Source organism: Erinaceus europaeus, chromosome 7 (genome assembly GCF_950295315.1).
Source record: "Erinaceus europaeus chromosome 7, mEriEur2.1, whole genome shotgun sequence".
NCBI lineage: Eukaryota > Metazoa > Chordata > Mammalia > Eulipotyphla > Erinaceidae > Erinaceus > Erinaceus europaeus.
Genome location: NC_080168.1, coordinates 49,038,583 through 49,052,441, shown reverse-complemented (window position 1 = coordinate 49,052,441; position 13,859 = coordinate 49,038,583). Strand labels below are relative to the sequence as shown.

The 13,859-nt window shown below is 40.6% G+C and overlaps 1 protein-coding gene across 1 annotated transcript; it reads left to right on the top strand.

The window, feature by feature from the left end:
- Positions 1–12,177: 12,177 nt before the first annotated feature.
- Positions 12,178–13,116, top strand: LOC103129094 (taste receptor type 2 member 7-like). Its single transcript, XM_007540057.1, has one exon. The coding sequence runs from the start codon at positions 12,178–12,180 to the stop codon at positions 13,114–13,116; it is 939 nt and encodes a 312-aa protein (XP_007540119.1).
- The last annotated feature ends 743 nt before the right edge of the window (positions 13,117–13,859 follow it).

The window sequence follows — 13,859 nt, the reverse complement described above, 5'->3', positions numbered from 1 at the left end:
TGCTCGCTTACTTGTTCTTCCATGTTTGTGCCAGTTTTTTTTTTTTAATTCCTGTACAATATAAGTTTCTGTTCATCCCACACTCCTGATACTATGGTCAGTTAGTTAAAAAGAAAAGGGGGAATTCTTGGTATGCTTCTAGTTCTGCTTCTGGGATCCCTTCTGTTAGATTGCTTAATGTTGTGGTCTATTTACATGGTCATTCTGTTACATTGGTTTGGTCTCACTCCCCCTGCCTCCGGGAGATTTTGCTTTAGTCCTTGCTAGTTCGTGCTTCTTCCTTCTCCCCACCCCCTATCCTACGTACTTCCTTGGTTCCTGACTCTTCTGCCGGAGGAGAGAAAGGTAGGACAGAATTGGGTTGTGATTAGATTAGATTAGATTAGATTAGGTTTTTGAACTGTTTGCTCATGAATAAAGAAATACTGCTTCTTCGCTCAGCCATGTGTCCCTGGTTGTCTGTCTCCCACCATGAAGCTAGCCTGGCATACTGGCGCCCTGAACTTTGACTAAAAAAATCCTGCTTTTAATTTTCCTTTCTGTTATTCTTTCTCAACTCTTTAGTCACTATCAGGCCATTCCATCAGCTGTGGCCCTAATTTGGAAGTCCTGAGATTCCCAAACAGACATGATGGGCCTAGACATCAAATAAATCCCTCTCCCCATTGTTACCAGTCATTTCTATCAGGAACTACACAATAGACCCCTTTGTAGGCCCCCATAAGACCTTGCCCTCAACTTGGATCAACAATGGTAGAGAATGCTCCATCCTCTGAAGGGAGGCTGGACAACATACTCTATGCTACACCTAAGGAAGATGGGTCCTGATATTGGGGCAGCTTGGAATATTCCTACTCATGACCACAGAATGTGAGCTCAGATCTAGAGGGATGCAGAGGTAACATAGGCTCGTAAGCTGAATATAGGCCCCAGATCACATCAAATCAATGGGGTTTACAGTCAACAATATTTATACACCTTTCCCATATTAGGGAGCTACTCTCTTCCCTGATCCAGCTTTCTGGTCTTTTTCAAGCCATGACATCATCTCTCCAGACAATAACTTGGATCCACCAGCATATCAGATTTCAGGCTCAGGGGAAAAAAGAAAAAGGACAAAAAAAAAAAAAAAAACTAGTATAGCCATAGGCCCTTTGAAATTTAACTAAGATATGCCTACTAGCTAGCTACAAAATGGAGGACCCCCTCCACCAACTCTTCAGCTGCACTATTCCAGCCTTTAGGTTCATGATTGGTTAACAATTTGTTTGGCTTTATATGTTAACTCTCTTTTCAGCCTCCAGGTTCCAGATGTTAGCATGATGCCAAACAGACTTCCCTGGACAGACAACCCCACCAGTGTGTCCTGGAGCTCCGCTTCCCCAGTGCCCTTCCCCACTAGGGAAAGAGAGAGACAGGCTGGGAGTATGGACTGACCTGTCAATGCCCATGTTCAGCAGGGAAGGAATTACAGAAGCCAGACCTTCCACCTTCTGCATCCCACAATGACTGACCTTGGGTCCATACTCCCAGAGGGTTAAGAATAAGAAAGCTATCAGGGGAGGGGATGGGATACAGAGATCTAGTGGTGGGAACTGCATGGAGTTGTACCCCTTTTATTCTATGGTTTAGTCAATGTTTCCTTTTTATCAATATAATTTTTTTAAAAAAAAACTTCTAAAAAAAATAAAGACTTACAAAACAGAAAAATTATAGTCTGTGAAAATACCTGTAAATTCTGTGCTTGGATAAACTACAGGTTCAGATGTAATAAATGCTTTATAAGATTAGCATTTCTTTGGAGTAGGGCACCAAAGTAAAAACTCTAGGTTGAGGGTGAGTGTGAATGTTCAGCTTCATAGGGTGGGAAATGGGGGAGATGGCAAAAGGGAGGGGTATGGGATGAGACACAGTTTTTTGGTGGTGGGAATGGTGTTTATATACACTCCTATTAATCTGTAAGCATATAAATCACTATTTAAGTAATGTGAGAGGGGAAAAACTGATTGAATGTCTCGAACTTTTTAAAGCACAGACTGAATCTTTTTAATACGTAGGCTGAGTCTTTGATATGTTGACTCTCTTAAAAGCTTAGTTCAGGGAAAATAGAAGCAACCAGTGGCACAGCTATATACAAATAATATCAAAGGCCATAAAATATGGTGATATTTTGGTATGATACAGCAAATCCTAACAAAAGCATATTTCAAAGTTAACCCAATTGCCAAATAATGTGACTATAGCAATAACTATTTATTGTCTTCTTAAACCCTAAGACAGCAGGAACCTCCCACTTCCTCTATAGAGCCCATATTTCCAACAGTCCTGCAATTTCTGGGATGGGGCTCACTTTCCTGCATGCTTCTCTCAATTCATACCAAATGATACTGCATCTGCCAATCCCAACCTAATCAATGCAGTGAGTACCTCCTCAGCATGCTTCACTTCAGACTGTGTCCAGAGATGTCAGGCATGGAATATCAACCCTTCACACTCACTACTCAGGTGAGACCTTTTCTTTCATGGTATTCTCTAATTCCATTCCAGGAGGTTCACTTCCCAACAAAGTTCCAAAACCTAGATAAAGACCAGTGTTGTTAATAATTCGGAGGCTCCAGCTGGCCGGGCTAGCTTCACGGGCGGGTAACAGAGATGACCAGAGACATACGGCTGGGCAGGGAAGCTATATTTCTTTATTCAGGAACAGCGATTTATAAACTAAACCAAACTAATCACCAAACAGAACTCTGCTGCCTCTTTCCCCTCAGCGGCGCCAAGCATTCTCTAACTCTGCAACTCTCCAACTCTCTAACTCTCAAACTCTGGAACCCTCTCAGGGTTCCTTGGGGCAGGGCCAAGCAGGCCCGCAAAATTAGCAGGACTGATCCAATTTTCTTCGCGGGGGAGAGCTAGAACAACCCAATGTAAAGCATACAACAATTCCCCCTTTTCTTTTTAACTAAATGACTACAGTATCAAGGGTGTGGGGTGAACAGGAACCTATATCGTACAGGCATTTTTAAAAAAAGAAACTGGCACAAACATGGAGAAACATGGAAGCAAGTAACAAGAACCAGTGTGCTGCCAAGGGAAGACCTGAGGGGGCTATGTTTTGTCTCTGTGGGCAAAACTTTATCAGCTTAAAAAAAAACATTTCTTGCCTCTGGTGGGCGTACTTGCCTCGACAGGCATTTGCATGGGGGTGGGGAACGGCCTAGAGTCTCAAAGGCAGCTGGCTGCAATGTACTTACTATGAAACAAAACTTGTTAGCATAACCATAGCGCAATCTAACGTTTCTAATAGAGAAGGAATTTGAGACTTTTACATATCAACAACGTCTTTTTAACTTTTGTTACACCCATTTAAGATGGAGTTGTAACCTAGGTGTGTGCAGGAAAGAAAACCTCAGGCATGAGAATAATTAGCATAGCCATTGTGCGATCTACCATTTCTAATAGAGAAGGTAATCGAGAGTTTTACACATCAACAAGTCTATTTAACCTTTTGTTTAGACCAACTTAGTTAAAATATATTGATTGTTAACTAATTTTTACCTCAGACTTTAAATGTAAGTTAATTTTATCTTTATGAGAATTACGTTGAAAACCTTTTTCATTTAACTTTGACTAGTAAGAATTTAGCCTTAAAGTTACTGTTTACCAAACTTTAAACATACACATAAACATGGTCATTAATGCATAAGGAGAGAAACCTTTGTTACAAAGACATGTCATTTTAAACACGAATTTAGATATGTACTGTCTTAGTTGTTGGGGGGGGGGTTCACCATCCGGAGGTGGCTTCCCGCGCAGCTCCACTTCAAGGAATTGCAGGTTGCGATCTCTGCACAAATCTCTGAGTACTCCAGCTTGTCTGCCTTCAGACCGGACCAGCAGCTGGAGATCTCGTGTGCCCAGTTTCGGCAGGGAGCCCGGGGATCCGGGAGGTCCGGGATCGTTCCAGAATTCATAGCATGAGGGCAGGCAGGCCAGCCTTGTAGAAGGCATGGGCCTAGGTGCCCAGGGGTGGCGGCCATGATAGGCCACCATGGCCCTGCCATGTCTGCTGCCCTGTTCACAGTGGCCGAGCAGCGTGGAGGGATCACGCGTCCAGTGCCCTGCGCCACGCAGTGGAGAGCCAGCTCATGTGGGCTGGTCTGCGTGCTGGCATTGGGCTCCTGCGTGGTGGCATCGGGTTCCAGCATGTTGGCATCGGGTTCCTGTGTGGTAGCATCGGCCTCTTGTGGGCTGCGGGGCTGCGGGGCTGCGGGCACGGTGCGCGGGGTTGTCTGGGCGCAGCCAGCTGGCTGGATGTTCCACCAGGTGGAAAAGGCAGCTCCGCGCCTCGCCTCTTGCCCGCTGGCTCTTCCCAACCCTTCTGGCTGTTTTGAGTGCACCCAAGCGAGTGGAAACCACAGAGTGGTCCAGAGATAAATGTTCCAGAAACAGCAAAACAGTCTCGTGAAGAAAGAGCAGAGGCCTTTGGAGATCTCTTCACAAGCAGAAGAGAAGGCCATAGTACATAGATAGCCAAATTGTCTTCACTTATCTGAGAGATGCGCAGGTCAGGTCCACATGGGCGCCATTTGTTGTTAATATTCGGATGCTCCAGCTGGCCGGGCTAGCTTCACGGGCGGGTAACAGAGATGACCAGAGACATACGGCTAGGCAGGGAAGCTGTATTTTTTTATTCAGGAACAGCGATTTATAAACTAAACCAAACTAATCACCAAACAGAACTCTGCTGCCTCTTTCCCCTCGGCGGCGCCAAGCATTCTCTAACTCTGCAACTCTCCAACTCTCTAACTCTCAAACTCTGGAACCCTCTCAGGGTTCCTTGAGGCGGGGCCAAGCGGGCCCGTGAAATTAGCAGGACTGATCCAATTTTCTTGGTGGGGGAGAGCTAGAACAACCCAATGTAAAGCATACAACAGACCAGGTCCTGTAAGATAGACCATATGTTCACATGTATCCATAAATTAGGGCAAAATATATACCTGAAAGCAAAAATACTCAATAGTGTCAAGTGAGTCAGTATCAAGTTCATAATGAAATAGTGTCCACTTAGACTTAGATACCCTCCTCACCTACTTCCTACTACAGTTCTCTCACTTATTCCAAAGATAACCTTATCAAAGCAAGGACTGACAAGGATGAATAAGGGCAAGAGCCTGGCATCCTTTAATGATGACTCTTTAGTCACTATCAGGCCATTCAATCAGCTGGGGCCCTAATCAGGGAGTCCTGAGATTTCCAAACAGACATGATGGGCCTAGACATCAAATAAATCCCTCTCTCCATTGTTACTGGTCATTTCTATCAGGAACTACACAATAGACCCCTTTGTAGGCCCCCATAAGACTTGGCCCTCAACTTGGATCAACAATGGTAGAGAATGCTCCATCCTCTGAAGGGAGGCTGGACAACATACTCTATGCTACACCTAAGGAAGATGGGTCCTGATATTGGGGCAGCTTGGAATATTCCTACTCATGACCACAGAATGTGAGCTCAGATCTAGAGGGATGCAGAGGTCACATAGGATCTTAAGCTGGATATGGGCCCCAGATCACATAAAATCAATGGGGTTTACAGTCAACAATATTTATACCTCTTTCCCATATTCCAGAAGCCAGACCTTCAACCTTCTACATCCCACAGTGACCTTGGGTCCACACTCCCAGAGGATTAAAGAATAGGAAAGCTATCAGGGGAGGGGATGCTATACAGATTTCTGGTGGTGGGAAATGTGCGAAGTTGTACCCTTCTTATCCTATGTTTTAGTCAATGTTTCCTTTTTAAAAATAAAAAAATTAGACAGATCAACAAAGCAGAGAACCAATAAAGATACAAGAGAATTGAATGAAGAGATCGACAGACTAGACCTCTTGGACATTTTCAGACTCCTCCACCCCAAAAACTGGAATACACCTTCTTTTCAAATCCACATAACACATACTCAAGGATAGACCACATGTTAGGCCACAAAGACAGCATCAATAAATTGAAGAGCATTGAAATCATCCCAAGTATCTTCTCAGACCACAGTGGAGTAAAACTAACATTTAACAACAAACAGAAAATTATTAAAAGACACAGAATTTGGAAACTAAACAACATGCTCCTTAAGAACCACTGGGTCAGAGACTCACTCAAGCAGGAAATTCAAATGTTCCTGGAAACTAATGAAAATGAAGACACAACCTATCAAAATATTTGGGACACAGCTAAAGCAGTATTGAGAGGGGAAATTATAGCCATACAATAACATATTAAACACCAAGAAGAAGCTCAAATGAACGACCTTACTGCACACCTCAAGGACTTAGAGTAAGAGGAACAAAGAAACCCTAAAGCAACCAGAAGGACAGAAATCACTAAAGTTCGAGCAGAAATAAACAACATCGAAAATAAAAGAACCATACAAAAGATCAATGAAGACAAATGTTGTTTCTTTGAAAGATTAAACAAAATTGACAAACCCCTAGCCAGACTCACCAAACAAAAAAGAGAGAAGACTCAAATTAATAGAATTGTAAACGATGGAGGAGATATCACAACTGACACCACAGAAATCCAGAGAATCCTGCGAAACTTCTATAAAGAACTATATGCCACCAAGCTAGAGAATCTGGAAGAAATGGAACAATTCCTAGAAACATATGCACTTCCAAAAGTGAACCAAGAAGAACTACAAAATCTAAATACATCAATCACAGACAAAGAAATTGAAACTGTTATTAAGAATCTCCCCAACAACAAAAGTCCTGGACCAGATGGATTCACAAACGAATTCTACAAAACTTTGAGGAAACAGTTAATACCCATACTTCTTAAGCTATTCCATAAGATTGAAGAAACAGGAATACTCCCTTCCACCTTCTATGAAGCCAACATCACCCTGATACCAAAAGCTGATAGGGACAGAACAAAAAAGGAAAACTACAGACCAATATCTCTGATGAACATAGATGGCAAAATATTAAACAAGATCTTGGCCAACCGGATACAGCAACACATCAAAAAGATTGTTCATCATGACCAAGTGGGATTCATCCCAGGAATGCAAGGCTGGTTCAACATCCGTAAGTCAATCAATGTCATTCACCACATCAATAAAAGCAAAGCCAAAAACCACATGATTATCTCAATAGATGCAGAGAAAGCCTTTGACAAAATCCAACACCCATTCATGCTCAAAACTCTACAAAAAATGGGAATAGATGGGAAATTCCTCAAGATAGTGGAGTCTATATATAGCAAACCTACAGCCAACATCATACTAATGGACAGAAGCTGAAAGCATTCCCCCTCAGATCGGGGACTAGACAGGGCTGTCCACTGTCACCATTACTCTTCAACATAGTATTAGAAGTTCTTGCCATAGCAATCAGGCAAGAGAAAGAAATCAAAGGAATACAGATTGGAAGGGAAGAAGTCAAGCTCTCACTATTTGCAGATGATATGATAGTATACATAGAAAGACCTAAAGAATCCAGTAGAAAATTACTGGAAGTTATTAGGCGATATAGCAAGGTATCAGGCTACAAAATCAATGTACAAAAATCAGTGGCATTTCTTTATGCAAACACTAAATCTGAAGAAGAAGACATCCAGAAATCACTCCCATTTACTGTTTCAGCAAAATCAATCAAATACCTAGGAATAAAGTTGACCAAAGAAGTGAAAGACTTGTATGCTGAAAACTATGAGTCGCTACTCAAGGAAATAGAAACTGATACCAAGAAATGGAAAGATATCCCATGCTCATGGATTGGAAGAATAAATATCATCAAAATGAATATTCTCCCCAGAGCCATATACAAATTTAATGCAATACCCATCAAAGTTCCACCAAGCTTCTTTAAGAGAATAGAACAAACACTACCATCATTTATCTGGAACCTGAAAACACCTAGAATTGCCAAAACCATCTTGAGGAAAAGAAACAGAAATGGAGGAATCACACTCCCAGACCTTAAACTATATTATAAAGCCATCATCATCAAAACAGCATGGTACTGGAACAAAAATAGGCACACAGACCAGTGAAACAGAATTGAAAGCCCAGAAGTAAATCCCAACACCTATGGGCATCTAATCTTTGATAAGGGGGCCCAAAGGATTAAATGGAAAAGGGAGGCTCTCTTCAATAAATGGTGCTGGGAAAACTGGGTTGAAACATGCAGAAGAATGAAATTGAACCACTTTATCTCACCAGAAACAAAAATCAACTCCAAATGGATCAAAGACCTAGATGTCAGACCAGAAACAATCAAATACTTAGAGGAAAACATTTGTAAAACACTTTCCCACCTACACCTCAAGGACATCTTTGATGAATCAAACCCAATTGCAAGGAAGACTAAAGCAGAAACAAACCAATGGGACTACATCAAATTGAAAAGCTTCTGTATATCCAAAGAAACTATTAAACAAACAGAGAGACCCCTCACAGAATGGCAGAAGATCTTCACATGCCATACATCAGACAAGAAACTAATCACCAAAATATATAAAGAGCTCAGCAACCTTAGCACCAAAAAAGCAAATGACCCCATCCAAAAATGGGCAGAGGATATGAACAAAGCATTCACCTCAGAGGAGATCCAAAAGGCTAACAAACATATGAAAAACTGCTCTAGGTCACTGATTGTCAGAGAAATGCAAATTAAGACAACACTAAGATACCACCTCACTCCTGTAAGAATGGCATACATCAAAAAGGATAGCAGCAACAAATGCTGGAGAAGATGTGGGGGCAGAGGAACCCTTTTACATTGCTGGTGGGAATGTAAATTGGTACAGCCTCTGTGGAGAGCAGTCTGGAAAACTCTCAGAAGGCTAGACATGGACCTTCCAAATGATCCAGTAATTCCTCTCCTGGGGTTATACCCCAAGGACTCCATAACACCCAACCAAAAAGAGGTGTGTACTCCTATGTTCATAGCAGCACAATTCATAATAGCTAAAACCTGGAAGCCACCCAGGTGCCCAACAACAGATGAGTGGCTGAGAAAGCTGTGGTATATATACACAATGGAATACTATGCAGCTATCAAGAACAATGAACCCACCTTCTCTGACCCATCTTGGACAGAGCTAGAAGGAATTATGTTAAGTGAACTAAGTCAGAAAGATAAAGATGAGTATGGGATGATCCCACTCATCAACAGAAGTTGAGTAAGAAGATCTGAAAGGGAAACTAAAAGCAGGACCTGATCAAATTGTAAGTAGGGCATCAAAGTAAAAACCCTGTGGTGAGGGGTAGACATGCAGCTTCCTGGGCCAGTGGGAGTGGGTGGGAGGGATGGGTCATAGTCTTTTGGTGGTGGGAATGGTGTTTATGTACACTCCTAGCAAAATGTAGACATATAAATCAGTAGTTAATTAATATGAGAGGGGGAAAATCAGTTGTATGTCTCAAAGTTTCTCAAAACACAAACTGAATCTTTTTAATATATAGGCTGTGTATTTGATATGTAGACTTTCTCAAAAGCCTAGACCAAGTAAATTAGAAGCATCCAATAGCACAGCTATATACAAGATACTGGATACTGTACAGCAAACCATAACAAAAGGACTTTTCAAAGTTAACCCAATTACCAAATAATGTGATGATAACATTAACTATCCATTGTCTTTTTGAACCCTAAGACAGCAGGAACCTCACATCTCCACTATAGAGCCCCTACTTCCCCCAGTCCTGGAACCCTTGGATAGGGCCCACTTTCCCGTATGCATCTCCCAATCCAAACCAAATAATATTGCATCCGCCGATCACAACCTAACCAACGCAACCGCCACCTCAACATGCTTCACCTCAGACTGTGTCCAGAGACTTCACGTGTGGAATGACAACCCTTCAGCTTCATTACTCAGGTGAGACCTTTCCTTTTATAGTACACTCTAATTTCATCTCAGGTAGTTCACTTTCTAACAAAATCCCATAACCAAGATATACACCAGTTTCTGTGAGAGAGAGCTTATGTTCACACGTATCCATAAACTACTGCAAAATATATACCTGAAAGCAGAAGTACACTAGAGTTTGCAGTGAGTACCTCCCTAACACTTCCTCTCCACTATTCCAACCTTTGGGTCCATGATTGCTCAACAAATTGTTTGGCTTCGTATGTTAACTCTCTTTTCAATCACCAGGTTCCAGATGCCACCAGGATGCTGGCCAGGCTTCCCTGGATTGAAGACCCCACCAATGTGTCCTGGAGCTCAGCTTCCCTAGAGACTCACCTTACTAGGGAAAGAGAGAGGCAGACTGGGAGTATGGACCGACCATTCAACGCCCATGTCAGCGGGGAAGCAATTACAGAAGCCAGACCTTCTACCTTCTGCAACCCTCAATGACCCTGGGTCCATGCTCCCAGAGGGCTAGAGAATGGGAAAGCTATCATGGGAGGGGGTGGGTTATGGAGATTGGGTGGTGGGAATTGTGTGGAGTTGTACCCCTCCTACCTTATGTTTTTGTTCATTAATCCTTTCTTAAATAAAAATTTTAAAAATAAAATAAAATAAAAAATAAAAATAAATAAAAAAATTTAAAAAAAAAGATTAGCACTGCTTTCAAGATCATAGGCTAGCAGTCACCTGTGACTATAGCTACACGATGAGGCAGTCTGTCCAAAAATAGAAGCTTCATCTCAGTCACTATGATTCATCTTTTAAGGAAGGATAAGAAGAGGATGTATGAATACTCAGAATCATTCCAAGGAATAGCTATGTGGCAAAGTGTTTCTCTGCTACTCTTGATCAGAGAAGCTATTTTACCAAACGAGTTTTTTGAAATGAAGTAAATTAATTCACCAGTCTCCCACCAAAGGACTGAAGTCTTAGCTACTAAGATTCAATTTTATATTCAGGAAGGTGGAAAATACATAGAATAAAACACAGGACATTACTCTCCTCTCATATAAATACAAATGCCCTTGGGAATACTTAAGTGGAAATGAGCAATAGTAATCAATACTCTTATTTTTCTTTTTTTAAATATTTATTTATTTATTCCCTTTTGTTGCCCTTGTTTTTTATTGTTGTAGTTATTATTATTGTTATCATCATTGTTGGATAGGACAGAGAGAAATGGAGAAAGGAGGGGAAGACAGAGAGGGGGAGCGAATGATAGACATCTGCAGACCTGATTCACCTCATGTGAAGTGACTCCCTTGCAGGTGGGGAGCCAGGGCTAGAACCGGGATCCTTACTCCGGCCACCTGCGCTTAACCTGCTGCGCTACAGCCTGACTCCCATACTCTTATTTTTCATGTCTCTTTCACTCTATTAAAAATATAGCATCACAAATTAAATGGCCACTTAATGCCACAGGCTTAATGAAACAATGATTTATCTTAGAGATTTCATAATATTTGCTTGATCATCTGAACAGCTATGATAAATGAACTAAAAAATATTTAGAACCCAATGATTATGTTGACTTTACAAATCTCTCAAAATCTAGATCTCTTGATATTAACCCAACTTTGGGTTTTTAGTGGCAGTCATTATTGTCACTCAACAAAATGAAGATTCTTCTATAAATGTCTATATTTATCCATTTTCTAATGTCTAGAAAACCCTTGAGATTTTTATTGCTAGAAAAAATACAAGATTGACAATTAAACTTGAATTTCAATAGTTCCTCAGGATTGCAAATTGTATGCCGCATAAAGGTGTAAATTTTAAAAAATCCTTTATTGTTTACTTGAAATTCAAACTTGCATCTTGCTTTTATTTGCTGAATTTAGCAGCACAATCATGGCAACTAGTATGCATTGCAGAGCAGATTAAATGGGTTAACTGGAATTCAAAATTTGCAAAACAGCCTCTGAAAGACAGTGTGAGACCATAAAAGGGCATCAGACAATTTGAATCTCAGTGAAGTGTAACCCAGCCTAAATTAACCATATGTGAAAAAACAAAACCCACAGAACAAATGGAGTTGCTGTAGTAAGGTTATGGACTGACCAGAGGAATCACATTGCTTTGCCAAGATTAATTAGGATTTAGTGTAGCTAGATCATTCCAGTCTCTATTCTCTATTTCTTACTGTAGATTACTACAGTAAGAGGGGAAGAAAATTATAGCAGAATCTAAGAACTAGGTATAGATTTTCAAATTACATCAATTCAGCAGGAAACAAATTGGGCATTGATTTATCTTAATATGTCAGAGAAAGTGAACAGAATCTTAATGTTTGTTGTGACTGGAGAATTTGTAGTGGGGATCCTAGGGAATGCATTCATTGGACTAGTAAACTGCATGGACTGGATCAAGAAAAGGAAAATTGCCTCCATTGATATGATCCTCACAAGTCTGGCCATTTCCAGAATTTGTCTCTTGTGTATAATATTATTGGATTGTTTCACGTTGGTGCTATATCCAGATGTCTATGCTACTGGTAAACAAATGAGAATCATTGACTTTTTCTGGACACTAACCAACCATTTAAGTGTCTGGTTTGCCACCTGCCTCAGCATCTTCTATTTCCTCAAGATTGCGAATTTCTTCCATCCTCTTTTCTTCTGGCTGAAGTGGAGAATTGACCGCCTGGTTCTAAAGATCCTACTGGGGTGCTTGGCCATCTCCGTTTTTATTAGCCTTCCTGTCACAAGGAATCTGAACAATGATTTCAGGCTTTGTGTCAAGGCCAAGTGGAAAAGAAACTTAACGTTGAAATGCAGAGACAGTAAAGCTCAATATGCCTCCATTAAGATCTATCTCAACCTGTTAACGTTTTTCCCTTTTACTGTGTCCCTAATCTCATTTCTGCTCTTGATCCTCTCCCTGTGGCGACACACCAAGCAGATGCAGTTCACTGCCACCGGCTGCCAAGACACAAGCATGCAAGCCCACGTGGGAGCCATGAAAGCTGTCATCTCCTTCCTCCTTCTCTTCATTGCATACTATTTGGCCTTTCTTGTGGCCACATCCAGCTACTTTCTACCAGAGACTGAATTAGCTGTGATGGTTGGTGAGTTGGTAGCTCTCATTTACCCCTCCAGCCACTCATTTATACTAATTATTGGAAACACTAAATTAAGACAAGCATCTCTACAGGTGCTATGGAAAGTAAAGACTACCTTCAAAAGAAGAAATTTCTAATAACCTGCACAGGTCTGAAGTTAAAATATAATTTTCAGACAAAGAAGAACTAGATGCTTCTGAATTCTTTTCAGTTCTTGAATCAATGTTGGTTTCATATGGATAGTTACTTTTAAAATGTATTAAGTATACTTATAATTGTAACCTAAGATATCTCATATATGGTTGATTCTACCACTTTCTCACTCTACTGTCTCTCTGTTTTTTTTTTTTTACCTCTTTTCTCTCATTCCTTTTAGAATTAAGAAATGTTCCAAAACACATAGAAATCAATGTCTTAATATTACCTGTGAATGTAAAGATTATTTTTATAGTTCCCAATCATTTTTCTAGATTCAAAATTGTATGACTAGTTCAGATCAACTGTAATAGCATCTTGTTATTGGACTCTGTTAAAAAAGAATGAATCATCCTCAAGGTCCTAGTAGATTTGTCTTCTAAGGTCATCCTAATAGGCTCTATCTTTGGAAAAGATTTAATAATATGAGAGTTCTCAGTCAAATATTGTGGGAGACTATGAAAATAGCAGGAATTCATACTAATTATATTTTCAATTAAGAGATAAATTGTGACAAAAATAAATATTTACATAGCAAGTGGAAAAAAATGTTTCTAGAATGGAGTGTCATGAAAAGAACACTCTAAGGGTAAGGGGAGAGTATATATAGAAATTTTCCACAAAATCAAATTAGCTTAAGAATCGAAAAAGAACTATTCATTGCTGCCATGCATTACTTATTGAA

Bases quoted from the DNA above. Each gene is read 5' to 3' on its own strand.
- LOC103129094 (XM_007540057.1), top strand. From the start codon at position 12,178: ATGTCAGAGAAAGTGAACAGAATCTTAATGTTTGTTGTGACTGGAGAA.